The sequence below is a fragment of the Exophiala aquamarina genome (genome assembly GCF_000709125.1).
Source record: "Exophiala aquamarina CBS 119918 chromosome Unknown aczIA-supercont1.4, whole genome shotgun sequence".
NCBI classification, from domain to species: Eukaryota; Fungi; Ascomycota; class Eurotiomycetes; order Chaetothyriales; family Herpotrichiellaceae; genus Exophiala; species Exophiala aquamarina.
Window position 1 is genome coordinate 3,112,038 of NW_013550584.1, and position 25,898 is coordinate 3,137,935.

Here is a 25,898-nt window from a genome sequence, read left to right on the forward strand (position 1 = left end):
TGGATATGTGCTACGCGTCGGATCTTGGATATTGAACTGGAACATGTCTTCCACTTGCAATATTTACCTAGGCATGCTTCGATTGCACTTGGTACAGTACGGCTTTCTTGTGTATCTGGTCAACGCGTGTCTGCCTGGACTGCGTCACGTTGGACGCTTTCGTCACTTAGCCTTTACGCGTCGTGCCGGGCTCGATCATCTGGGCGGAAGGAACTCCACCGTCAGTCCCTCGAGGGAAGGAGCAGACGTCGTTTTTCTTCAAGGCCACGCGACTCCAAGCCAGGCCGCAGGCGTCAGAGCCACGAGAGCCACGCCCTCGCCCGCGCCCATCAGGTCCCGATCGGCCACCAAACTCTAGGAGCCCTGGCATCCAAGTCCAACCCACTTTTTACTACTCCGTACAAAGTTACAACTAGTTACAACCCTTGGGAAGTCGGGCCCTTCAGCGATACAACCACACGAGTCCACTCCACGGGTCCGGCCTTCACCAACACGCGTCGTCGTGTCCTCAGTCTTCACAAACCAAATACCAACTACCAACACACTGGCAACTACCCTACCTTTCTTCCTTTGCACATAATTGCTACTTGTCGCTTACCCGCCTCCATTCCTTTTCCCACTTGAGACCAACTCCTCCAGCATATCCGTATTCCAGATCAGGGCATGCCGACTCTGACCGAAGCTGATCCCAATCCGCATCATGCGTCAGTCATGGACATGGACAAAGGCCCACCACCAGCAGAACAATCACCACCACCATCACACGAACCTCTGACATCTGCCCCTGCGCCCTGGCTGCATCCTCCTGCTGCATCTTTCCCCTCGAGTTCGCATCCAACTTTGCAACAATCAGCTCTATCAGACTCGACCCGCCCTAAATCTCTCAACATCACAACATCCGACACTGCCTCTTCCACCACCACCACCCACAACCTACCCACCCTCAACCACGATGACTCCACCACCTCGCCTTCTTCAGCCAGATCAAGTCAAGCCGAATCGCAGGACACTGGCTCCACAGATTTGTTAGACAGGAAGCCTCTGCAGGTTGTCGAGAATCTCAAGACTGAAGCCGGCAATGAACAACAATGCTCACTTTCCACTTCTCAAAGCCCAGAGCCCTTTTCGTTATCCGGCACCAAGCGGACAGCCACCGGCCAGTTGAAGAGATCCAGTGTGAATGGTCTAGGGGACCTGGTTGCCAAAGCTTCCAGTCACACGCGCGCCTCAAGTATGGTCTCAAATGGGAGTAACAGTAATGGAAATGTTCTCGAGGTAAACAAGCCACTCATTCTACTAGCCACCTGCTGCCCTGATAACCATTTCTTAGGTCTCTCAACAGCTACGCACCAAACTTAAATACGCCATGATCAAGGTTCAGAATGGTTGGCAGTCGCGGACATTTGATGAGATTGAGTCTCTCGCCTCTCAATCTCCTCGCTCCACCGTGTCTGGCTTCCAACATTTCAACGACCCTCAGTCCATACTGTCACCTCGCATTGTCATGACGAGGAAATATCAACGCCAGTCTAGTGAAAGCGATTCTTCCGACAGCACTGTCGCTTTGGAGCACCGTGGTCTGGTAAATATGGTGACGAGCCCTCAAGCTCCATCGCACCGTGCCTTGGCTCCACCGCTCGATATAGGGCCCGCTTCGCGACGCCGGCCCACTCCAAATGCGTCATATCACAACGTCCATGGTCCGCAGGTTCAAGCGAGACATTTGCATTCTTCTAACCCGGTGACTGGTCAACGGACGCCAAGTCAAAATGCCGCCATGGAGGCGGATGCAGTCGAAACTTTGTTGTTTATGGCCAGTCCAAATAATTCAGGCTACAACCCCCCCGGCCGTTCATCCCAAGAATCCTCGTCGACTCGTGCCAGCCAGATCTTTGCTTCACAGACATCCCCCCTCCGCACACAGTTCAGTCAAACTTCAATGACATCGCCGAAGAAAGTGGCATTTTCTGAGAAGCATAGCGCCACTTCTGCGGCCGATAAAGATGCTTTGATTGATCGCATGCTGGACGAGTTGTCTGATGACAGTGATGGAAGTCTTGAGCGAGCTTTCAAACTGGCCGACAAAACTAAACCAACAGCTCATCCCCTGTCGACTTGAGTTCTCTTGCAACATATCCTTTGGTTTTCTGCCACATGGTGTTTCCCATTTCATCCTGCATACATACCCTGATACGCGGTGGATTTATTGTTCTTGCATTTTTGGGAAGCCTCTCGTGAGGCTACGAAGGAACGACAATCATCAAATCTGTACAGTCGCAATCTTTTGCCTGTGTTTGTTTGGGCTTTATGTCTCTATTTATTTGGACTGGGATTTTGCATACAGTGGAATTGGGACAGGGGCTACCTAGTACCGCCTCACACGATCCGGAAAAGGGCAGACATCGACGGGAGGGGTTTACTGCACAAAGAAAGAAGAGTGATCTCAGTTCATTCTGGACATACATCGATATGGACTGACTCAGGCGCTTTGGTTTTCCCGGCAAATGGACCAATATATCAACCCAGTTTTCCATTTTCATCCTCGGTCGAGTCTTTGCTTGTCGTGTCCGACATCCTTGTTTCCCCCGCATTTGACCCGACCACAGCCCTGATGACACCAAAGGTATCCAAGAATCGAGTAGTCTCTCTCCACCCGGCACGCCTTGTCTGTGTCAGCCTGCATATTTGACCTCCCAAACTTACCTGGCTGCTCTTGACAGGATTTTCTTCTTTCTCGCTCTCTAACATTATTCCCTGGTTGTACCTTAGCCGTTAGGTAGCAAGGGAAGAAAGAAACAAAGCAAGAGAACAAGTAAAGAAAGAAACAAAGCAAGAGAACAAGTAAATCATCCGCCCCGCTAAACATTGTGTTCTTCTATTTATTCCCTTGCCCTGAAGGATCCTGACTGGACGACTACTACCTCTACTTACCCTTTTATACCCATTCCTTATATTCATCAATATCCCCAGAATCCCAACCATATATATATACGTCAACCATGTCCCAACCAGCACAGTACCCGCTCGCGAACTCACCGATCGGCAACATCGCCAGCCTGCACAACAAAGTCGCGCTCATCACGGGAGCCAGCAGCGGGCTCGGCCGCTGCATCGCCCAGGCCTACGCCGCCGCCGGCGCGTACGTCGTGTCCGCCGACCTCAAGGAGACACCGGCCGCCGCGCCCGTCGTCGAGAGCGCGCTGAAGGGCGAAGGCAGCACGCAGGATTTCAGCACGCCCACCGTCGAGCTGGTCAATGCGCAGTGGCCTGCCGCCGACGAAGGGCGCAAGCAGCGCGCCGCCTTTGTCAAGGTCGATGTTACCGACGAGGAGAGCGTGAGGAACGCGGTCCGCTTCGCGGTGGACACGTTCGGGAGGCTGGATATCATGGTCAATAATGCTGGTATGTTTTCCTTTGATTAGGTTCATTTCCATTTCCATTTCCATTTTCATTTTCATTTGCATCTCTCTTCTCTGCGGCCCCCTTGGTCGACGTTGTTTGGAGCCTTTGTTACTCCTCAGGGGAGAAAGGGTATGGAGGGGGGAAACATTGTCGAGGTCGAGGTCACAAAAGAACGGAAATCAGACGCCTGAGACGTTCCTCGACGGCTTTCCCCTCCCTCTTACTCCCCCTAGTCTCGCACCGCCGAATTCGTTTGGGATTATGCATCGTCCCTATTTCATGGGTCTCCGCAAAGAAGAGCGAGGGAGGAGGGTAGGAGGGAGGCCTTCTCCCTCTCCAGCTCCGACCAGCTTTACCTGCTCCCTCAACCCCACTCACCGAGATGCATCCGATATCTGACGTTCTGCCCCGCCGTCCAACAGGCATATCCGCCGAATCTGCGGCCCGCAGCACCGCCACAGGCAGTCTGACGCGGATCCACGAGACGCCGGTCTCGACGCTGGACGCGTCCCTGGCGGTCAACGTGCGCGGGGTGTGGCTGGGCACCAAACACGCGGTCGCGCAGATGCTCACGCAAGAGCCGCGGGCGGCGGCACCCGCCGGCGCCTCGCGCGGCTGGGTCATCAACCTGGCGTCGATCCTTGCGTCGACGGGCCTCGTCGGCGCGACGTCGTACTGCGCGAGCAAGGGCGCGGTGCTGAATCTGACGCGCGCGGCGGCGCTCGAGTACGCGCCCGACAAGATCCACATCAACGCCATCCAGCCCGGCTTCACCGACACGCATTTCCTCGAGACCCTGTACGCCACCGCGCCCGGCGGCCGCGACGCCGTGCTGCAAAAGCTGAACGTCGCGCATCCTTGGGGCCGCACCGGCAGGCCCGAGGATGTCGCGCGAGTGGCCGTCTTCTTGGCCGGCGACGGCGTCGGCTGGGTCACTGGCAGCAGTATCGTCGTGGATGGCGGGTACCTTGCTCAGTGATGCGAGTTGAACCGGGACGGGGGACGAGGGACGAGGGACGAGGGACGAGAGGGAGGCGGCAGCGGGGACCGAGGGACCGCGCGGTTTAGTGCGGATCTTTGAGCAAGGACAAAACGGTGAGTAGTTGAGCAAGGAGAGGCGACGCTGGGGCCGAGGGTCATTTGATTATGTATGCACGCATGCATGATTGCATTGCAAGGATGATTCTACCGTGCCCTCCTAATCGAAGGGAGATACGAAAGGAGCCCGGCCTTGCGTCCCCTGGGAGGAGCGATGGAGGAAACCACAACGGAAAGGGAGAGAAGGGAGGTGAGGTGCAGTGCACTGTACGCAGTGAGGGTGTATGAGAGCTACCCACTCCTACTCATGTTGCTCCCAAACTTAGCCCATGTGGTATCTAGACACAGCAAACATGAGTGGACACAGAGGCATGTGCGCCGACTCGTCCGGCCATGAAATCTATATACAACATGCAACACTGATTTCATGTGACTCCATCGGTAGCGTAATCGCTGTTTAGGTCAACCCAGGAGATGGAATATCGAATTGATCATGGTCGTCGGCATGAATATAACATGGCACGTTTGATGAACAAAAGACCGCTATGAAAATGAACGCTCAATTACGTGGTCAAGATACGAATTCTGATCATTAATGCCTCTCCAGTCCGGGTTTCCATTCGTCATGAACATGATACACGATATGCCTGAAATTCTCTTGGAGTTTCGCCGTTTCCATTTCCATAACCAATATTGCCAAATCCGTTCGTGTGACCCTTTTGTCGGAAATCCAGGTCAATGCTGCTCCATAGTTAAGAGATGTTGGTTTCTACCCATCCATCCATCCATACATTTCAAGTCCGCAAGGAACACAAGGAAGGTCTCCAAGACCTTCTTCATCTCTACTTTGAGCACAATAGACCTAGCCAGAGTCCTGATGATTGATTAGGTGTAACCTAGACCCAAGTTAGCATCGTCGTCGAACATCATCTAAACATACGGAGACTCACTCCTCATAGCATCAGTAAACCCGGTACCACCTTTGAGATCATTTTCGAAACTTTCCGCCACCTCGATAACACGTCGAATGTGCACCATACTCAATGGCTTCTCTTCATGAATAGCTAATGCTTGTGCAGCCCTAACGAGATTCTTGATTTGTCGACCATTAACATCTCGGCGTGCCAGATCTGACAGGTCAGTTTCAGTAATGTTTCCCACTTCCATTCCCTCTTGTTTTCTAACTCTGTCGATGAACAAATTCCAGACAGTACGCTTGGCCTTGGTCGTCAAGTCCTGGAATCGGAGAGACAGATGAATTCTAGACACAAAGGCAGAATCAAATGTCTCAACACGGTTGGTTGTCAAGAACAAAATCCCTTGAAAGTATTCCAGTAATCGTAGGAAGATACTAACCAGGGCATTCCGATGAATATCATGAATCGAACGTTGTTCTAAGAAGACATCTGCTTCATCAAGCAACAAAATTGCACCCCAACTGTGTGCAATATCAAGAATATTCTGCAATTCCTTTTCCAATCTGGTAGGATCGGTTCCGAGATCACCGGCGGAGACCATGTAGAGCGGGCATTTCAAGAGATCGGCAATTCCTTCAGCTGTAAGTGTCTTCCCGGTGCCCGGCCTGCCATGAAGTACGGCAACCAGGCCGCGACCTTTGCCGGAGATAATATCATCAATACTCTTGTGGGCGTGGAAGGCGTGGGATGATACCAGGGCTTTGATAATATCCTTTTGATTTTCAGGAAGGACGAGAGTATCAAAAGCCTCATCATTGTAGACGATGTCGGAGATGCCAGAAACAGTAAATTCGAGCCATAACTTCTCGCCAAAGGCAAATCCAAGCACCACAGGGCTTGCAAGCAACAGTTCTTCTTCAGAAAACTCATGACTTTCTTGTGGCTGGATGGCACGAGATTCATCAAGAGCATCAGCGTCAGGATCGTCCTTGGAGCTGACTAAGATGATTGCTGTTTGCCCATTAGGCATTTTGACTGCCTTGAAACGCTTTCTCTCTTGAATTGTGTCCTCAGATGGGGTATTCTGATTATTGACTCCATCATCAGAGCTACTATCATCTCCACATCCACATTCGGCGTCAGAGTCATCGCCATTGTTTCCTTCAAGAGAATTCTTTTTGACGGTGCTGACAGGATAATTGGGGTTGATACGACGATGGATTGCCGGGTCAACCATAATTCTGCCGTCAATGTTGATCTTCAATACCTGCTTCTTGCGCTTGGCATAGGCCATGCCCTTGTGATAGCGATGGTTCATACCTTGAAGTTGCACAAACTTCTTGCCACGTTCAATGAGTTGCTCACGAATCTTTTTAGGATCTCTGTGATATTGAAGTGGAAAACATTCCAAGGATGAAATCTTGCGCACACCCTGGAAAGCTTGGACTTCGTTATGCAATGTTCCCATACCAAATGACTTGCCGTCATATTCGAGGTATCTTCCTTCGACATTGTACCAAACGCCCTTCATGAAGTTCTGGTCTTTTGTTGCAAAGTCGATTTTGAAGGCGCGACCTTCATCTGAATCTCCATAGGTTGAGCAATACGCAATCGTATTGGGTTTGTACAACGCCCATAGAAGATCAAATGTAATCTGGTTGTTCTCCAACATAGGGTATAGGTTTCTCTTGGTCTCGGCAAAGTCCTTGTCGAGATAGCGAACCATAACCCGAAGGTGTTGTATCTGGGTGGCCAGCGCCTTTCGTTCCTTGCGCTTTCGTGTTGAAGCAGATTGTTCTAGAATATCGACATAATTTCTCATTTCTTCCAAGTAAAGGAATAGCATGTTGGGATCCATGTGGAGGGTCTCACCAACCAAGCTGACACCCTTGACACCCGCCATAATATGGTGAAGAGAGTCTTTCAAAGGTGTTGACTTGATATCAACAACGGTGCCCTGGTATTTCTGCTCCCAGTCAAACTTGCGACGGACTGTGAAAATATACTGGTCCCAAACAGCCTCTCCCGTGTTCTTCGCGGTCTCGGTGAGCTTGAAGTTATGGATTCCCTGATCCCAGAGCTGATCCACACGCTTGTAAGCAACCTTAGATGCACGTTTGGCAATCTTGTGCTTTGGTGGTTTTGTTTCTTTTACCAGAGCCCGCTCTTCGAGACCAGATCTTCGCTTGCTGATTGTGTAATTGTCTGAGCGAGTGACAGGAGGGATGATCTGACCCCGGTGAGCAAGGTGGCTAACAGGCACGCCCGACCCTGGCTGGACGAATCGAAGGTCGTGCAGTTGGGTCTTCATGGCTCTCAATCTGGCCGAGTTAGGGTCCTCTTCGTACTCGACGTGGTCAGAGTCCTCATTATCTCTCGCCTTCTTCGCCGTTCTCTTTGCAGGCTTGGTTCTAGAGGGTTTAACATTTTGCAGGAGCTCTTCCTCGGATTCGCTGTCAGTATAAGACGAGTCCTCCTCTTCCTCTTCTGCTAGTGCTGCAGCCTTGGCAGCGGCCCTCTTTCTTGCCTTCTTCTGTTTCTTCATTTTAGCCTGCGCCTTGAGCTTCGCCTTCAATTTTTTAGCTTTGAGCTTCTTCCTCTCGGCAGTGGAGTCAGTGGAGGAGTCGTTCTCCGAGTCAGTGGAGGAGTCACTGGTAGAGGACGGATCAGATGATTCAGAGCATGAACTTGAGCTGGTTTCGCTGGAGTCTGACTTCTTGGGCTTGGAGGAGTGTTTCAGCTTGCGTTTGGAGGGAGAAGCAGCATGCTTCTTGCAATGCTTCTTCTGGTCTTTGGGAGATTCTGTGGAGTTGGCCTTGGTAATTGCTGATCGATCAGTGGCAGGCTCGATCTTCTTGTTCTTGGCCTCTGTGAGACCAGAGGTGGTCTGATCCATGCTGAGGGAGAGTCTGCGGGTGAGGAGAGAGGAGGAAGAGACGGAGGGTACAGGGAAAAGAAGGAAGGTAGTACAAGCAGGAAAGGTCAGGAATGAAAAGGTAAGAGAGTTGTTGACGAGTGCGTTCGGCAAACAGCTAAACTTGGAACGAAATTCAAAGGAGAGATAGGCAGGCAGGTAGTCAGTCGTGAAGTGAAGTGAAGTGAAGTGAAAGCAGTGAATGAATCATTAAAGTGAAACCGGCTCAGGTTAGGACAGGCCAGGCTCAGGCAGAAATTGAGACAAATGGAAAATAATGAATAATATTGCTATGGGTTGTGCCCAGCCAAGCAAGAATATCGTGACAAGGCAAACAACAGGCAGACAAGTGAATGGCTGAGAACAAGGGGCATGGCATTGGGATTGGATAGAAGAAGGCTGAGAGATGATGAAGATGGAAGAGGAGAGGATGTGGTGTGTGCTGCCTGGTTGTGGATTTGGATTTGATGCCTTTGTGGTGGTGATGGTTGCCTCATTCTCAAAGTGCCATCTGGATGGATGGATGGTGGCACAAGTACTCCATAATGGCGGTGGTGGACGGAGAGGCCCTTGCCTACGGCACCACTAGTTACTAAACCAGGGTTCGAGGTTTGGGTCCCGGGAAGCCTGAGCCTCCAGGCACTCAGACCCCAGACAGAAGGCCGAGGAGGGCCCCGCCGGCCCAGAGCCAAAGAGCGCCTGACCCGCCAATGCCCACCTTGCCCAGTGGAACCCGCACAGGCTGCTGTCAAGGCCCCTTGGCCTCTTCCCCGCAGAAGTTGCAGGTGATCGACGGCCTCCAGGTGGGTTACAGGGGACCAACAGCCTATTAACTCCGAGTAGAGTCCAGAGTGTTGGCGCCTTCGTCGCAACCGCGTCGTCCGTACACCGGGAACCAACCGTCCACTGTTCAGGAAGACTATTCGGCCTCGAGGAACACTTCTCCAGGTAACACAGGCACTGGGTTGAACGCACAGTCCCCCAAGCGGCGCCAATAAGAAGTGGATTTGACTAAACTACGCCAAGGGCACATGGCCAACAGGGTTCTCGAATTACAAGAAGTTTAGCTGGCTTGGTGGCACAACAGTAGCACAATGTAAATGCATCTTCGACCCACGGTGCTTTCATATCTCTCTGATTGTGCTAAGAGATATGTACTCCGTACTGTACCTACACCATAGTAGGCGGGCTAGATACTCATAATGTCTGTACCGAATAATGCAGTATAGTAGCCCTGCTCCTACTCTCACCAAATTTTTTGACAGTCTTGCTCCCTATCTGCAGGAATACGAATTGCCATCCTCAGGCTTCCTGATTACTACTCCTCGGCTGAGTTCTGGTTCTCTCCACCCCAGTTAATTAATCTTTCGTCCATGGCGTCGACAGCCTCCCACCTCCTGAAGAAGGGCTCGGACTCCTCCATCTCGGGACGTGTCGATCAGTACGCATTTGGCGGCGCTGCTGCAACAAATCTAGCCACTTGTAGATCTTTGATATCATGCAGCCCCTTCACGATGAACTGGCACTTGCGATTACCACATTCTCCGCCATTACTCTCCCATGGACAGATGTGGCCATAGAAACAATTCCGAATTCGACATTTTGACCCATAACTGCAAGGGATGCTTCTGGCCTTGTATCGAAGTGCATTCTTCGTGTTCGCATCAATCCACTCGTGATCAAACCTACAGTTATATGCTTCACAACTGTCTCGGAGATGGTGTTCATTGCAAAGCTTACGCACTTTGATCCGAGTCTCAAACTGGGCCAACTCAGCCGCGGTAGGGGTCCGGAGCTTAAGATCGATTCTCTGTCCACTTCGATTGATTGGAATGCCAGTCTTCGTATCAAGTGCAGCAGTAGGTGTTTCTGAGGGTGGGGTGGGGGATTTGGCTATCGTTGGGATCCCAGCTGGCGTTGAGACAGGTGCTAGTCTAGGTGGCACAGAGATCGATGAGCTAGTCCGGCTCACTGGCGGAGTGAGTTCTGCTTCTTCATAGCTGGCTATCGAGGATTCAGCAATGGCTTCATCGAAGCTTGGGGACAATGCCTGGCTATGAATTCTTGGTGTGATGCTTAGGGGGTATGGCTCGAAAACGGTTTCGAAGGTCGTCGTCTTGAACGGCAAGCTGGCAAAAGATTGTGTTGATTTGGCCGCCGAAGATTGATGGACTAGCACTATCTTTGATTGAAATGTAGCATAGCGAAATTTGTCTAGCTCAGCAATATATCCGTTATCGTGTGTGACAGCCAGGAAAACTCGCTGGCACTGAACATTATCAGCATAGAACCGGAAGGTATCTAATTCCAAAGACATGTCAGCAAATGCCTGGTGAGTGACAGGTTTGGGTAGGGATGCAAACTACCTCTTAGTTTTGTATCTGCACGCTCCTTGCCCGGTCCGCAGTCGATAAACTGGAAGAGAGGCTGTCCCTGGGAGAATGAACAGAAGAATTGGTCTAGTTGGGAAGGATGATCAAGGTAGCCGGCAGCAACCAGGGCTCTAGCCAGGCCCAATTTGTTGGCGTAAACATTCACAACGACATCGTAGTTTGAACTGTTGTTTCTCAGAAGGCCTTGCTGTCTGAGGTATTCGACAACCTCATTGTAGAGATCATTGGCCGCTCTAGAGCCACCAGATGTCGCAACAGCTTGGTATAACGCCTTGTGGAAGATGTAACCATCTCCATCAACAAGGAAAGCAGAATATTTCCGTTCAATTGCCGCGGCGGCCTCTTCGGCTTTTCGTTTCCACTCGCGGCGAGTGTTGCGTTCATCGTCAAGATCACCCTGAACGGTCTTCAATTCATTTTGCGTCTCGAAGACAGCTTGTGCGAGGGTCTGCAATAATTGATCACGTTGAATATCAGCCTCACGAAACGAGTGCAAGAGCGCTTCAACGCCCTGTAGGTTAGGAAGCGTAGCCATTGCGAATTCAAAGGCTGAATCGGACAACGTTTGACCAAGCGAACAGCTGCTTCATAGAAAATCAAAGGGAAAGGGCACAATCGCGCCGAGAAATCAAAGTTGTGAAGCTCAATACTGTGAACTTGATTATATTGAATGGTCTGCCCAACCCAAGCATGAAGCTGTGCTGTTGGCATCACAGGATGAGTGAATGTGACCAGTTGCGCCCAGAAGCGAGAAGACGCGCCTTGCTGAAACAGCGGTGACCTCCTTCCGACCAGCCATGGATAGCTGCCTCGGCCACCAACCACCACGAAGGACGGCACGCTCTCTTCCTAGATATGCTCTCATCGCTGGCCCTTCACTGTCTCTATCCGCAGTCGTTACCTTGTGTGCCGTCGATATTCATACCAGAGAAGCGAGGCAAGGGAAGTTAGCTTGCTGCATACCATTGTTGGTGACCGACACGTGATCGCAGCCAGGGCGACCGGGGGATTTGCAGAATTCAGAATGGGAGCGGCGAGGCTGATTATATAGGCATGCTAGAGGGGTGTGAGGGGGCGTCTCGGGCGTGGAGATGCTCCAATTAGGTACCAACAGGCTCGCCCGGGGCCCACTGAAAGAGGGTTTTACGGGCAGGGGAGGGTGCACTCTTCAAATATGGCCTTACGGCCGGAGGCGAATGCGTGTTCTACGAAGTAGCAAGTCACGGAGACATGTTATTATTCACAATACTGCACCCAGTACGCGATACCAGTAGGGAGCTGGGACAATTACCTAATCAGCTGGTTCGATTAGTATGCAGCACCATGACTAAACACATGCTATCAACGTTCTGCACTTCGTACAGAGGACAAAGGTGGGCGAGTACCCCAAAGGCAGCCAGGCCGCCCGATGCTATTATCGTCTGGTGCACTCCGTACGGAGTAGCCGCTGAGAAATACCTCGGCAATTCCATCATTGGCAAACATTCAATGATCAAGAAACTTCTTTCTGACATCAATCTGATCCAATAACTCTACGTCAAAAGGTGAGTGCCGGCTTGACCGTCCATCGGACCAACAGACACGGCTAGTTAACCACTTTGCTGCTTAATAAACATATGCTCCCCTTGTCGTGGCATTCCCTGCATAAAGCATACAGTCAAGCTAGTTATAAGACGTATGGATGGAAGCATACGACCTCGACTAACATAACAAGCATCCAACAATCTCCTCCCCGCTTCTACACTCTTACCCGTATCCCATATCCCGTCTTTCTCATCCTCGCCCTCTTCACCAAATCAAACAAAAACCATCCCAGCCATGGTTCAAAACAAAGCCTTCATCTATAAGGCCATCCCCAACGGGTGGCCTGTGGCGGGCCAGGACCTGACGGTGGAGGACATCGGCTTTGACGAAAACGCCGCCCCTCCCAAGGGCGGGTTTACCACGAAGAACTTCTACGCCGCGTACGACCCCAGCCAGAGGGGACGCATGCGGGACCCGTCCGTCAGGTCGTACTCTCCGGCCATGAGCACAGGCAAGCCCGTGATCTCCGTTAGCGTCATCGGCCGGGTCCTGAAGAGCGACAACGCCGCGATCAAGGAAGGCAGCGTGGTGATGGTCACCAGCCACTATACCGAATCCTATTCCGCGGTCGACGAGTCCGCCATCACCTCCGGCAGAACCAAGGTCATTGAAGAGAAGCCCGGCGTGCCTCTGACGGCCTATCTGAGCTTGCTGGGCATGACGGGCATGACGGCCTACGGCTCGCTGCATGAGATCGGCACGCCCAAGAGAGGCGAAACCATCCTCATCAGCGCTGCTGCCGGCGCCGTCGGCCAGGCAGTCGGCCAGATCGCCCTGCGAGAAGGCCTGAACGTGAGTAATTGCTGTACTGCGAAATGCTTCGCTCCCTGTGTCATCCCCCCCCCCTAGTGTCTCCCCTGATACCCAGGTCCAAGCCCACGACCAAAACTAACGCCACCTCAATCAACAGGTAATCGGCTCCGTCGGCGACGACGCGAAACTCAACTTCATCACGAAAGACCTCGGCTTCACATCGGGCTTCAACTACAAGACGGAAGACCAGCACGCGGCCCTGACGCGCCTAGCGCCGAACGGCATCGACATCTACTACGACAACGTCGGCGGGGAACTCCTCGACGTGGCGATCACGCACATGAACGACTTCGGCCGCATCGTCGCCTGCGGGGCCATCTCGACGTACAACAACAAATCCACCGCCGACAACTACGGGATCAAGAACTACGCGCAGGTCGTGCGCCGCCGGCTCCGCTGGCAGGGCTTCTTGGTCTTTGACCCCAACATTGCGCGGTGGGCGAAGGAGCGGGATGAGAACGTGAGCAAGTGGATCGCGGACGGGAGTTTTAAGAGCGTCGACCATATCACCGACGGGATTGACAACGCCGTGGACGGCTTTTTGGGCATGCTCAAGGGCGAGAACTTGGGGAAGAGCATTTTGAAGATTGCGGATCCGGAGTGAGGAATGACCGAGAGGAAAGAACAGAAAAGGTAGGGTGGAATGAAAGAAAGAGGCAAGCTCGGAGCTCTTCGATGATGGTGCATTTCCACTTGCAAGCACAGGCTTGGTGTTGGCCTCCCCAGACTCAGGGGCTAGCCAAGAAAGTGGAGGGCACCAAACGTTCAAAAGATCCCGTATCTGATGACTGGAGCGAGATGCACGACCTCGATTAAACATTCAGCACTGCCCCTATGGTCTACCTAAGAGCGCCCATCGTCGGTATCCATGATTCTTGACTTCAGCCCCCCAAGAGGAACAAGTCTCTCACGTGGAATACCTCGTTGACTAAACTAAAACATTTCGCTCGCAGTCTTCGTTAACTGAGTAGAAAGTACTGCCCGCCAAGTTCACTGCCTAACCCACTATTGACTGCTGTGTCCATCATGCAACCATTCTTGCTGAGGAATCTGGTTCATATTCTCGTTATGTTCCGGTCCCCCAGTGTGATGACATAGCTTTAGTCCATAGGAAACCCGTAACTTTGCCCCAACTCCTCTGCTGTGAAGATAAAGCGTAGTGTCCCACAAAAGAAAAGAGGAACTGTTAATGACTTGGAGATCGATAGTCCTGTTGTTCTCGTATTGACCTCGTGGCTCACGTCTGCGTATTGCTTGGCCAGAAACTATTTGCCATGTTCCTGTTGGAAGGCTTGACCCGCGTTCAAATGATGGACTTGGTTCATCCCGTTCATGCGCGTTGTCGTTGGAAGAAGCGAGGAAAGCCTAGGCGACGAGGAGCGTTGTTGACACGAGGCTGGTCAGCCTCATTGGGATGGTCTTGGTCCACTTCCCCATTGATTCGGGCAAGTCCTTGAACATTGGACAAGCACATCTCACAAAGCTCCACATGACAATCGGTACAGCTCTGAAGGTCCTGCGTTAAAGAAAGACAGCCATGGCATGCTTCTGGGCTGTCGAGTCCAACCGCATCTGTAGACCAATGGAGGCATGTAGGTCTTCCTAGCATATCGACGGCTGCACGGAAATCGGGCCAATCTTCTTCCTCGTCGTTATTCTCATCATCTGGTGGCCCTTCTCCATCCCACTCCCCATCGCAGTCACATGCACCCTCTCCATCGTAGCGCTTGCCACAGGTGTAACAGAAGTCGAGTCCACAAACACAATCCATGTGGTTGCATCCGTCTGTCTTTTCCACCATGGTGAAGCAAGTTGGACACTGTCGCCATTTCTGTCGCATACTGAGATCATACAGTGCAGTTTCATCTTTATCTTCGGCGGGGCATATTCGACGACAGAGATCCCACTGTTTATGTGCCTCTTTTCCTTTGATGCATAATTTGCACGTCACCGTGTGGCATTCGGGGCAACGTCCAGCTTCTTGTCCGTCAAGATGTCTTTGATCTGGGATGAATTCGGAACATCTTTTCTGTGCACAGTAAAGAGGGCGATGAGTGGTGAATTCAGCTTCAATCTCATTGTATCTTCCAAGAACATCGGGGTCAAGGTAGCTGGCCCACACCATGGATCGGAGTGGTTTCCCACAGCATCGAGGCGGGAATGAAGTCATACTGGCACAGCCAACGCGAAAAGCCCCGTTCAGACAGTCCTTGCAGTATTCACATGCGCATTCGAGATGGAGAAGGTCATCTTCTGGGAAGTCCTCTAAACATACCGAGCAAGGCATAGTAATGATTGGCCGAGGTGAGTGTCGACGGCGGTGCAGGCGACGCTGTCGTGGTCTGACTCCAGTACCATTGTGGTTGATATGAGTATCTATCTGACGATGAAGAAGATGGGTGGTATTTGAGGAATCGGAGAGTGAATCATGATATGAATCATGATCTGAGCTATAGGCTGTGTGGGATTCTTGGAATGAGTCATCGAAGCGATCATGGGATGGTAGTCGTCTAGGACCCGTATTATTTCCTCCACGCACAGGTATTCTACGCAGGTCTTCTTGGTCCATGAGTTCTAAACCATCTCGAGTTCGCATCGTGAAGAGAGAAGCAAGGGACGGAGCCTGAGTTCCTGGATCAGAAGTGTTGGAGGATCCGAGCTGTGACTGTGATTGTGGCTGTGCCGGGGGTTGTTGTCCTCCATTGAAATCCCCAAGTCGGGGAAACGGGGGCCAATTGCTTGGAATTGGGTCAAAGATCGATCTAGAGCTCATGGGATGCAGGACTTCGATGTTGTAACCGGTGTTGGGCCTGTCCGGTCCGGGTGGTGGCAGAACTCTCATGTTCCCATATATGCGATGAGGTGGTGCAAGCCGTTGGGAGGAGAGGTCTGGTCTCGGGCTAAGTGTTCTTAAGTTGCCGTCTAAATCGAGCAAGTGTTCAGAACGAGGCGAATTCAGCGCGGCTTGTCTTGCATCTCGAAGTGGCTGAAAGATGGGATTTGGAACCCAAGGGCCGGAGGGGCCTCCCAGGAAGCCTCGCTCCGGTTCATGGTCTTCCATCACTGTATCTCCGTCGCAGTCAATCAGTCTTGGATCTGAGGTCGATCCCATAGTCTCCAGGATTCAGAAGAGTGGCGCACTCCGATGAGGCTGGCAGAGCCACTTTGCTGACTGCGGGAGGATTCGCCTATTTCTGGCTAGGCAGTGAGATGCTGCAGCACGAGAGGGTGAGGAGGAAGTGAAGCAACAGAACAGGTTTGGAGAAACAGGGGTGATTTTCAAGAATGGAAGACTGCAGGGCCAGGAAATTGCAATTGAAAATGTGGGAGAGGGTCAAGAACTGAAGTTGGTCGTGTTGGTTGCTGGATGTTGGGCATTGGACAGGCACTGGCAGTTGCCTGATGAGATGCGGGACATTCGCGGTGGGTTTTTATCACCCAAAGATCAGGACGTCAAGTCCACAGGCAGTAAAGCCACATACCTTGGGATCTTGTCCTTGGTCTTGGGTGACACTACACGCAAACAATGGGTATTATCAAAAACAATCGAATTCAAGGGTGGCCGGATTACAACTTACAAGACAAGGTGAGGTGAATATTGAGACATAGGCCCGGCCCTTTATCCGCAGTCCCTATTGATGTTGACGTTGATGTTGGCCACCACCTGGAACAGCACAATTGGATCGTCTACCATGACAGGCGAGCCACCGGAATTCACAGCCTTATTCACCAGCATCCTATGAATTAGCTAACGACACGCTTCTTCGCAGGTTGCACAGATGGGTCGCAGTACGGTCGTACTCTGTCCCACACTCTGACGATTTGTGCTGGCCGAGGTCAATCAAGCACCCCTGGCAAGAGATTGAAAAATAAATCAACCAAGGGAAAAACAAGAGGTAGAGTACAGTGTATGATTTGTTTTTGTTTGCAAGGCTCAAAAAAGTATCCGAACTAGAACACTAGATGAATGCAAACTCTGCTCTCCCTCGGCGGCAAGGGTTACTTTTGTACACAACGACTCTGTTTAGCCGCTGGCGGTGTCGTCTACCAGTTATGGGTTAGCCTTGACAAAGTCGACTCCCTTCTGGATGTTCTTCTTCAAGTCTGTTCAATGGTTAGCATGACCTCCTCCGGGGGCTGGGACAAGATTACAGACCTGATAATGCGGCCTCAACTAGACCCTCCTCGTAAGTGGTGATCTTGCCAATGTCGTGGATCTTCTCCACGCCTTCTGGTCCAAGTTCGACTCTGGATGCGAAGAAATCGACTCCTTGATCCTTGTAGAGAGGGCTGTCCACAAATGTAGGCTCAACCACACCCTTCTCACCTTGAGAAGCCTTCAACAGGCTCTCTGCGAAGCGGGCACCAGCCATAGCCATGGAGAGTGTGGCAGATCCAGCACCATCCTTAGCCTTGACAACTTCGTCACCACCGAATTGAATGCGGTTGACCAGAGAATCGAGCTTCTCCCCTGCAATATCGCTGTGGCCAGACTGTGAGATCAATGGCACAATGGTGACACCGGAGTGACCACCAACAACGGTGATATTCTCATCGGCAGGGTCGGTTCCCTTGATTTCGGAGACGAATCGGGAGGCTCGAACGACATCAAGAGTGGTGACACCGAAGAGGCGTTTGGGGTTGTAGACGCCCTTGGACTTGAAGATCTCGGCCACGATGGGAACGGTTGAGTTGACCTGTCCTTTGGTCAGTACGATTCCGCATTTGGGGCAGGCAGTGGCGAACTCACGGGGTTGGAAATGACCAGGACATTGGCGTTGGGTGCAGCATCAGCAACAGCCTTTGCCAGGTCACGGACGATGCTAGCATTGGTGTTGAAGAGATCTAGGAGCTGTCAGAATCCCGATCGGTTTGTTCTGGAGTGGCCTTATATTCACCATCACGAGTCATGCCGGGTTTTCTTGGAACACCGGCTGGGATGAGGACAACCTCGGCACCAGTCAAGGCCTCCTTGAGGCCCGACGGTGTTGGGTCATAGCCTTTGACGGTGCTCTTGGTGTTGATATGGCTGATATCGGCGGCCACACCTGTTCAAACATGGTTTGTGAGCGTGCTTTCTTTTTCTTTGCCTAAGAGGAGTGTGGGCAAACGGACCTGGACCAAGACGGATGTCGTAGAGAGCTAATTGGGAGACGCGAGGGTTGAGTTTCATCAACAGAGACAATGGCTGACCGATGCCACCAGCAGCACCGAGAACAGTGACCTTTGAGGACTATGGAAAAGATGGTGATTAGCTTGTGACGGTAGAAAGGACTAGCGGAACGTGGAGTACCTGTCTCGCAGAGGCGGTGAACGCCCTACGTTGGATCTGAGCATAAGCCTGTCGTGCAAAAGACATGGTGGATTGAGGGAGATGAAAGGAGATAGTCAAGAGAAGGTATTCAATGAGCTGCTGGGTGAGATGCAGGTGTTGATGATGGGAGGAGGGTTTCGTTTGATACTGGCCCAAAAGTTGAAGCTCCGATGCAGTTTGGCGCTTTCCTCTCAGATCGACCCTGCTCCTTCCGTTGTCGCTCCTTCCCCATTTGTTTACTTGGCGACCCTTAGCTCTGAGGTCGGCAGGTTACCCGACGGGCTTCCTCCACTACTCGTACTACTGTCAGTAGTCCAAGTACTAAGTACTACGGACAGACCTCTCTGCCCAATGTGGCGCCCTCGTGCCAGTTAGTCCAAGTTAGTCTCACTTAGCCTCACTCAGCCTCACTTAGTCTCGTTCCAAGCATCCTTCTCTCGGCCTCTCCCTCCATCCGAGGACACACAAGCGGTCGAAACTACTACCAGTCCAACTTCCCCAATTATCGAAGTACGGAGTACGGAGTACTTTCTGTGTTCAAAGAACCCCTCACTGCAGAATCGACAATGTCGGTGAGAAGTTAGAACAAAACTCATGAGCTGGAAGGAGTACTGAAGGGTTTGGACCAACCGTCGTCCCCATCTCCATCTCCATGGCCTACTCGACCTCTCTTTCCTGTACTTCTGGTTGTCCAATTAATGTCGTGGAATCAGCTTTGAAAGAATCTGCTACAGGACCGCTCTTTCGTCGAGGCACGCCAGAGCTTGGGCACGCTGCTTTTGCCTATGTCTGGCTTTCAACCAAAAAAGAAAAATATATAGACCAGATGCATCGTGCGACGCAATGGTTCATGTTATATGTGCACGCACTTGACAGGTGAAATGCTATCAAGGCGTATGGATATATGTACATCTCAATCCCCAGCTGGTAACCCCAGGGGACCTGATCCACGGACCCCACGAACCTAGGGTTCCCTCCAATACCCTCAATGTTGGACTTCATCGCCTGGACTTTTGCCTCGCACACCACTCCCCCTGCCATTGAAGCCAAGCAAGCTGAAATTGACTGGGTTTTATGCTCTCTGTTTCCCTGGCTTCTCTGAAGCAAGCGCCAGCTCCGCGCTACTGCGTCTACTAATGGATAGTTACATGGCACCTCCTGCAGGTAGAGTCTTCGTGGCCCATCGACATCTGCCTCCTGCTGCAGCTTAAACTTTCCTACCTTCGATTGAATGTTAAGGAAAAATTATCCACTTTGTTGAAAATTGTCTGCATTCCCGCCACCGACATCATTGGTATTCAAGATCCGGTGACCTCGAGTTCATGAAGCAGACCTCCCCAGAGCACAGTGGACAAAGCCGCCGCACGTCAAAACCTTGCTCGAATTGAAGTCTGAACTGTTGTGCAGACTTGCGTGACGTATAATTCCAGTGGCTAACAGACATATTGTAAATTCATTTCATCCTCTTCAAATGTGCTGACCTTGGATTGGCCTTGTTCTATCATTATATCGCCCTTTGATGTCGCGGGCATGGCTCTCACCAATGACGAGAACGGACCAGATATTCATGGGGAGCAAAACTTATCCGTGGAGGACAATCCTGCTGTATGAAGCTAAAGGACCCCAATCACACGACAGGGAAGAATTGGATCTTTAACAATCTCATAGGCTCAGTCTAGCGACAATGATTCTGCATTCAGTGACGACTCCCAGACGGTTATAAGTACCAGTCTCAGGTCTTCTATCTTCAACCACCGTTATGAGAATGGCCGTACGTACAGGAGAACCTGGTGAGGAAGATAAGATTGTATGAATAGTTAACAAGCTATGAGGACAGGCTCGTACCACGCTTTCCAAGATGGACAGTATCCCATCCCGAATGATGAAGAAGAGCAAGAAAGACTCGATCTCTTACATCACCTTTTCAAGATGATCTTGGGGGGAGAGTTGTACATGGCGCCGGTGCCATCGTCAGTCCAACGGATACTCGACGTGGGGACTGGGACAGGAATATGGGCGGTGGAAATAGCCGACAAGTTCCCCGCCGCGAGCATTGTGGGCACCGATTTGAGCCCAATCCAACCTTTGTGGGTGCCGCCAAACCTACGGTTCTATATCGACGATGCTGAGAGCGCATGGTTATTTGATGATGGGCAGAAGTTCGACTTCATTCACGGTCGAGCTCTGTGCGGAGGAATTGCTGATTGGCCGAAATTCTACGCTCAAGCCTATGAGAATCTGAACCCGGGTGGTTGGATGGAGATGCAAGATCACGAGTGCTGGATCAACAGCGATGATGGGGGTATGGATCATGCTCCCGGTTGCTCCGAGTGGATACGAGAGGTCGATCGAGCAAGTATCATCTTTGGCAAGCGCCTCAACATTGCCCATCAACATCGACAGTGGATGATCGATGCTGGTTTCATCAATGTCCGCGAGATGGTCCGCAAAGTAAGCTTCTGCAGGGGTTCAAGCAGAATGTTGGCTGACTGTGACAAAGATTCCCATCGGTCCCTGGGCAAAGGACCCGAAACTCAAAGAGATGGGGCGGCTGTTCAGAGTTCAGATGATACAGTCTGTTCCTTCCTTTATGCTCGCATACTATACCCGGATTTTAGGATATAGTATAGAACACACCCAAGTCACAATGGCCCTTGTGAAGAACGAGTTTTCCGATCGAAGTTTACACTTGTATCTACGATGGCATTTTGTATATGGACAGAGGCCATAGTGAATATGACCGGATCGCAGATGGATTTGGCTGTGCTCAATTATTGATGGACGAACCCTTTCGATGTTCCAAGACTGACATGATGGTCTTATGCAAGTACCACACGCAAGCTATCCTCTGCCCTCGTTCCAAAAAAAGAATCTTCCAAACTCCCAGACCGTGTCGCCGAGCTACGGCACTTGCAACTGCTACGCCAGGAATCATCTCTTGAAAGTTGACACTTCCCTCTTGTTGCATCACAGCCTTTCCGCATGCCGACAAGCCGATCTGTACGCTTGTTGACTAGCCTGCTGCTTGTGGGCTTGGAAGTTGAGCAAGGGTATGCGTAGTGGCGCTTCCTGTGATTGTTTCTGCCCTAGATCGTTAGAGTGGCTTCCATGCGGGCCGGGCCAGTATTTGCCTGGGCAGATATCCCGTAATCGAGGAGCTGTTGTGCTTGGCTCCTGATAAGCATGCGTTTTGATGCAGAAGTAACGACATCACTTGGTGCAAATCTCGACCCTCGGCTGAACACGCAGATGTTTGTCGCACCACGATCCCAGTCTCTCTTACTGACACTTCTCGCGAAGCTTCTATGTCCACTTCCAAATCTAAAGTGAAGTAACAGGTGAAAACTTTGTCATATGAGGGTGGTTCGGTTCCAATGCTTGCCCAACGATGCCAATAAAGACCCCGGTCTATGGTTCCGCGGAAGTCGCCCGGCATGCCGGTGCTGCTGCAGGCAGTTGAAGTGCTAACGGTCTAGTCTGCATCACGTCGTCCACGCAACTGCATCTATTTCATGCAAGGCATGGATCTATTGTTCGATACTGGGGACCCGTAGCTGCAAGTTCGCTACCTTCCTTGTTACATGTGCAAACGGGTACAATGTGACTGGATCCAACATCACTGCCATTAAAGCGTCGAAGCTCCTCCTCTTCCTGGTTTGCCACCAATAGAGGACCTCGCAGAAAGTGCGTCGGTAGTTGAACCCTCTCAGGAAAGCTGAGTACATGAACTCTGATCGAGCTTTGGCCTCTCCATCCTTTCTTTCGTTCACATGAGCTTGAAATAGCTTGAGATGGCGGCTGTCAATGTCCTGTCTTACCCTCTGACTACAGGTGCGCTCGCATCCTTTGTGTATCTCGCTGGCCTAGTCTGCTATCGCTTGTACTTTCATCCTTTGGCAAGATTCCCTGGTCCCAAGTATGCAGCTCTCAGTCGATGGCATGAGTTTTACTACGAGGTCGTGAAGAAAGGCCAGTTTACCTTCAAAGTCCAGGAGCTACATAAGAAATATGGTTTGTTCAATCTGACGATGCTTGAACGAGCCTCTCATGACACGTTTGGCCTCGCAGTTTGCTGACCACCCTTAGGTCCGATTGTCCGAATTGTCCCTGATGAACTGCACATTCAGGACTCGCAGTTCTACGATACACTCTACACCAAAGCAGGGCGCGTTGACAAGTATGACTGGATGGCTGGGCGATTTGGCTGCGACACTTCAGTCTTCACCACCGGCGCGGATGAGCTACATCGTATACGACGCGGTGCTTTGAATCCACTGTTTTCTCGCACTCGAATTCTCGACCTCCAAACCATCATCCGCGAAAAGATTGACATCCTCATTGGTAGGATCGGTGAATTCCAAAGGGAGGGCCGCGTGTTGGCTATTAGCCATGCCTTCATGGCTCTGACAGGTGATGTTGTCATGGAATACTGCTTCTCCTTGAGTTACGACCATTTGAAACTGCGCAATTTCGAGAAGACCATGCATGAACCTTTCATGGCAGCCAGTATTAGCGGTCACCTGTCGCTACAGTGTCCCTGGGTCCCAAAAATTCTGTTCGCCCTACCAGAATCGATATTAGTCAAGATCGAGCCCCTGTATGCACTGGTCTTCAAGATGCAAGCAGTGAGTTTGTTGTTGCCTGCCCGATTCCAACGGTCTGGGGTTTTCATGTTGACCTAGCGCAGGATTTTCGCAAGCAGATTACGGCAATGAAGCAAGGAAAGATGAATGAAAAGCTCGCCAAATCAATTCATCCAACAGTCTTCCAGGAACTCATCTCAGGCTCCCTGCCAGCCTCAGAGAAAGAAAACCTACGACTGCAGGACGAAGCGCAGCTCGTCGTAGCCGCAGGCGTCACCACTACCGGCTGGGCACTGAGCACCGCAGCCTTTCATATCATCAAGAACCCGACGCTCTTCAAAACCCTCCGCGAGGAACTCGAAACCGCCCTTCCGGATCCAAAAGTACCACTATCCTGGACCGACCTCGAGCGTCTGCCATATCTGACGGGCTGTGTGCGCGAAGCAGTGCGAATGTCCTACGCCGTCACAACGCGCAACCCGCGCCTGTTCAACAAGGAAATCACGTACGAAGGGTGGGTTATTCCAGCTCGGACCCCGGTGTCAATGACGATCGTGGACGTCAATGATGACCCAGAGATCTTTCCCAGCCCTCGAGAATTCAGACCCGAGAGATGGATCAATCCCCCGAAGACTCCCGATGGGAGCAGTCTCGAGCGATACTTCGTTGGATTCGGGAAGGGGTCGAGGAGCTGTTTGGGAGTCAAGTACGTACCTGTCTTCCGCTCTATCTCGTTCCTCCCATGTTGTCCCAGAAAATCACGATCCCCTACAGTCGACATCAGCTAACTCACACTTCCAGCCTTGCCCACGCTGAATTGTACATGACTATGGCAGCCGTGTTTCGCAACTTCACATTTGAGTTGTACGAGACAGACATCTCGGATGTGGAGCTCGCTCATGATTTTTTCCTCCCGAGTCCTAAGCTCGATAGTAAGGGTGTCAGGGTCAAAGTTCTCGCTACTTAGCGTCCAGCGGCATTGGAAGAGAATGATTCGGGGGCGGACGGAAAGATGATCCCGTGTACGGAATGTTGTGTTCGGAGAGGGGACTTCGTATGCATGCGCACGATTCGGGAGATATATGTACAGGTTGCACGTTGTTACTCGCAGGTAATCCCTCTCACCAGCACTTGGTGTCAGCGTAGACAACTACAGCGACTATTTAGGCAGTAATGGATGATTCCTATTTCCATAGGTCAATTATATCTCTGTGTGCAGATAATGCTGTACCGATGTTCAGTCAAGGTATTGCGCATGGCCACGTCGCCATTTTAAGACCCAGGTACTTTGAAGTCCAGCCTTAGGTAGCCTCGATCGAACCGTGGAGTACGAGTGAATCGACCAAAGCTCCCATTATATGGCGAAACAAAACGTCATAGGTGCAGAAGTGCCTATGCTCAACCGTATCTTGCCGAGGCCGAAAGCTTTGATGGTGCCTACGCTTTCAGCGAGTTCCCCGCCAGAAAGAATAATCGGATCTACCTCATTTTGAGATTGCTGGTGGTTTTCAATTGAGTGCAAGATCTCACCGGCGGGGCTCTTGTGAATGATGTCGGACTCAGGAGGAGAGGAGGATTCATCACATTTCTCGTCGTGACCCTCGATGAAGACACCATCCACCAATGCATGATGTCGCCGACCAACAGAGCTGTGCCAACTGGCCCAAGAGAATCACCTTAAGTTTCGTTATTGTTTCTTTTTGATTCACGCTGTCTTATATCTGGAATTAAACCATTTGGCGATCCTTTCCCGACTCAAGAGATTGCGTTCACGGCTATGGAGTGAGCTGCTGGCGGAAACGAGCGACAAGGATAAGTGGATAGGACCTGTAAGCCACGCTGTATGCACCTAGTGTAGGCTTTGACTTGTATAATAGCTATGGAGCAATTAATTAGTCAACCCTTCTCCCCCAACCAGCGTGTTATCTACCATCAACTGCAGACGATCTAGAAAGCAACAACCCTCCTGGGGAACTAGACATTAGTCTCCCCAGCCAGGTCGAACGAGGTGATGACAGTTTTATTGTTGCTCTTCCCATGGCACCGCCTCTTCACCATTGCGCCGGCGTTGGAGTAGCACTGCTGGCCGAGATCCATTGATATCCTCAAATCTGCACAGGACACGTAAACCCTTGTTAGTAGGCTACCGACGAGGTGAGCCACGGTAATGCCTTACCAAAGGGTTGAAGCATTGTGTCAGAGACGAGAGGCTCCGTTTTCGACCTTGTCTAGACAAGTACACCCCTTGGAGATCGAGACGTTACCATTGTCTGGCCGGTTGAAGAGGGTCGACTGAACAGCGGGATCTTCCTGCATAAATATGTCCATGATGCCAGAGTTGCAAGCTTGTTTTTGTGGCACGCATAGATCTATGAGAGGATCATGGTATGGGCAGTGACGGTGGGAGGTGGACACCTTGAATAGGTCCTGTAAGATGGGTTGATCTTGATGCCCACGAGCCTGCGGCTCCTGTCAGTATCCTGTGAAGATCGATCAGCGATAGAACCACAATACCGAAGACGGATTACCTGCGGTTGAGGATGATGTCGTTCTGTGGGACGTCATTTCGAACCATCAGGCCTAACCAAAGATGATACAGCCAAGAAGCGAGAAGAAGCGCATCCGATTGTACGCGTGTTATGAATTGCCAGGACAAAAAAGAAAGAGAAAAGTATGGTTGCTACGAGGACTTCTCGAGTTATCATGGTTCCATACTCAGCCAGAGCACACTCTTTGAGGTCTGAAGAGCGAGCGCCTGTCGAGTGCCCTACAGCTGGATCCTTCCAGGACAGTGTGATCCGGTTCAAAGCGCGAACGGGTCTGTCTATCCAGCAACTCAACTTTGAGGAAATTCCTGCGGCTTCTAGTGTAACAGGGGAGCGATGCTGTGCCATTGGACCGCATGTATTTGTCCCCCCTGGCCAGGAAGTGCACAGGGGA

The 25,898-nt window shown here is 51.4% G+C and overlaps 10 protein-coding genes across 10 annotated transcripts; 6 read left to right on the top strand and 4 right to left on the bottom strand.

Annotated features, from left to right (window-relative positions):
- Positions 1–711: 711 nt before the first annotated feature.
- A1O9_06227 (uncharacterized protein) lies at positions 712–2,119 on the top strand (the record flags this gene model as incomplete). Its single annotated transcript, XM_013405437.1, has 2 exons — positions 712–1,275; positions 1,331–2,119. 2 exons carry the CDS (start codon positions 712–714, stop codon positions 2,117–2,119), a joined length of 1,353 nt encoding a protein of 450 aa, XP_013260891.1.
- An 880-nt stretch (positions 2,120–2,999) lies between these two features.
- Positions 3,000–3,422, top strand: A1O9_06228 (uncharacterized protein; the record flags this gene model as incomplete). Its single annotated transcript, XM_013405438.1, has 1 exon — positions 3,000–3,422. The coding sequence occupies one exon, from the start codon at positions 3,000–3,002 to the stop codon at positions 3,420–3,422; it is 423 nt and encodes a 140-aa protein (XP_013260892.1).
- A 362-nt stretch (positions 3,423–3,784) lies between these two features.
- Positions 3,785–4,381, top strand: A1O9_06229 (uncharacterized protein; the record flags this gene model as incomplete). Its single annotated transcript, XM_013405439.1, has 1 exon — positions 3,785–4,381. One exon carries the CDS (start codon positions 3,785–3,787, stop codon positions 4,379–4,381), a length of 597 nt encoding a protein of 198 aa, XP_013260893.1.
- A 989-nt stretch (positions 4,382–5,370) lies between these two features.
- Positions 5,371–8,253, bottom strand: A1O9_06230 (uncharacterized protein; the record flags this gene model as incomplete). Its single annotated transcript, XM_013405440.1, has 1 exon — positions 5,371–8,253. One exon carries the CDS (start codon positions 8,251–8,253, stop codon positions 5,371–5,373), a length of 2,883 nt encoding a protein of 960 aa, XP_013260894.1.
- Positions 8,254–9,709: 1,456 nt separating this feature from the next.
- Positions 9,710–11,199, bottom strand: A1O9_06231 (uncharacterized protein; the record flags this gene model as incomplete). The annotated part of the gene is made up of 2 exons (XM_013405441.1): positions 9,710–10,572; positions 10,638–11,199. 2 exons carry the CDS (start codon positions 11,197–11,199, stop codon positions 9,710–9,712), a joined length of 1,425 nt encoding a protein of 474 aa, XP_013260895.1.
- A 1,283-nt stretch (positions 11,200–12,482) lies between these two features.
- A1O9_06232 (uncharacterized protein) lies at positions 12,483–13,665 on the top strand (the record flags this gene model as incomplete). Its single annotated transcript, XM_013405442.1, has 2 exons — positions 12,483–13,040; positions 13,159–13,665. The coding sequence occupies 2 exons, from the start codon at positions 12,483–12,485 to the stop codon at positions 13,663–13,665; spliced, it is 1,065 nt and encodes a 354-aa protein (XP_013260896.1).
- Positions 13,666–14,391: 726 nt separating this feature from the next.
- A1O9_06233 (uncharacterized protein) lies at positions 14,392–16,122 on the bottom strand (the record flags this gene model as incomplete). Its single annotated transcript, XM_013405443.1, has 1 exon — positions 14,392–16,122. One exon carries the CDS (start codon positions 16,120–16,122, stop codon positions 14,392–14,394), a length of 1,731 nt encoding a protein of 576 aa, XP_013260897.1.
- A 990-nt stretch (positions 16,123–17,112) lies between these two features.
- Positions 17,113–18,420, bottom strand: A1O9_06234 (malate dehydrogenase, NAD-dependent; the record flags this gene model as incomplete). Its single annotated transcript, XM_013405444.1, has 6 exons — positions 17,113–17,165; positions 17,218–17,758; positions 17,812–17,906; positions 17,960–18,109; positions 18,177–18,294; positions 18,355–18,420. 6 exons carry the CDS (start codon positions 18,418–18,420, stop codon positions 17,113–17,115), a joined length of 1,023 nt encoding a protein of 340 aa, XP_013260898.1.
- A 1,782-nt stretch (positions 18,421–20,202) lies between these two features.
- Positions 20,203–21,106, top strand: A1O9_06235 (uncharacterized protein; the record flags this gene model as incomplete). The annotated part of the gene is made up of 2 exons (XM_013405445.1): positions 20,203–20,826; positions 20,876–21,106. The coding sequence occupies 2 exons, from the start codon at positions 20,203–20,205 to the stop codon at positions 21,104–21,106; spliced, it is 855 nt and encodes a 284-aa protein (XP_013260899.1).
- Positions 21,107–22,166: 1,060 nt separating this feature from the next.
- On the top strand, positions 22,167–23,925 carry A1O9_06236 (uncharacterized protein; the record flags this gene model as incomplete). Its single annotated transcript, XM_013405446.1, has 4 exons — positions 22,167–22,386; positions 22,462–23,000; positions 23,063–23,664; positions 23,760–23,925. The coding sequence occupies 4 exons, from the start codon at positions 22,167–22,169 to the stop codon at positions 23,923–23,925; spliced, it is 1,527 nt and encodes a 508-aa protein (XP_013260900.1).
- Between the last annotated feature and the right edge of the window lie 1,973 nt (positions 23,926–25,898).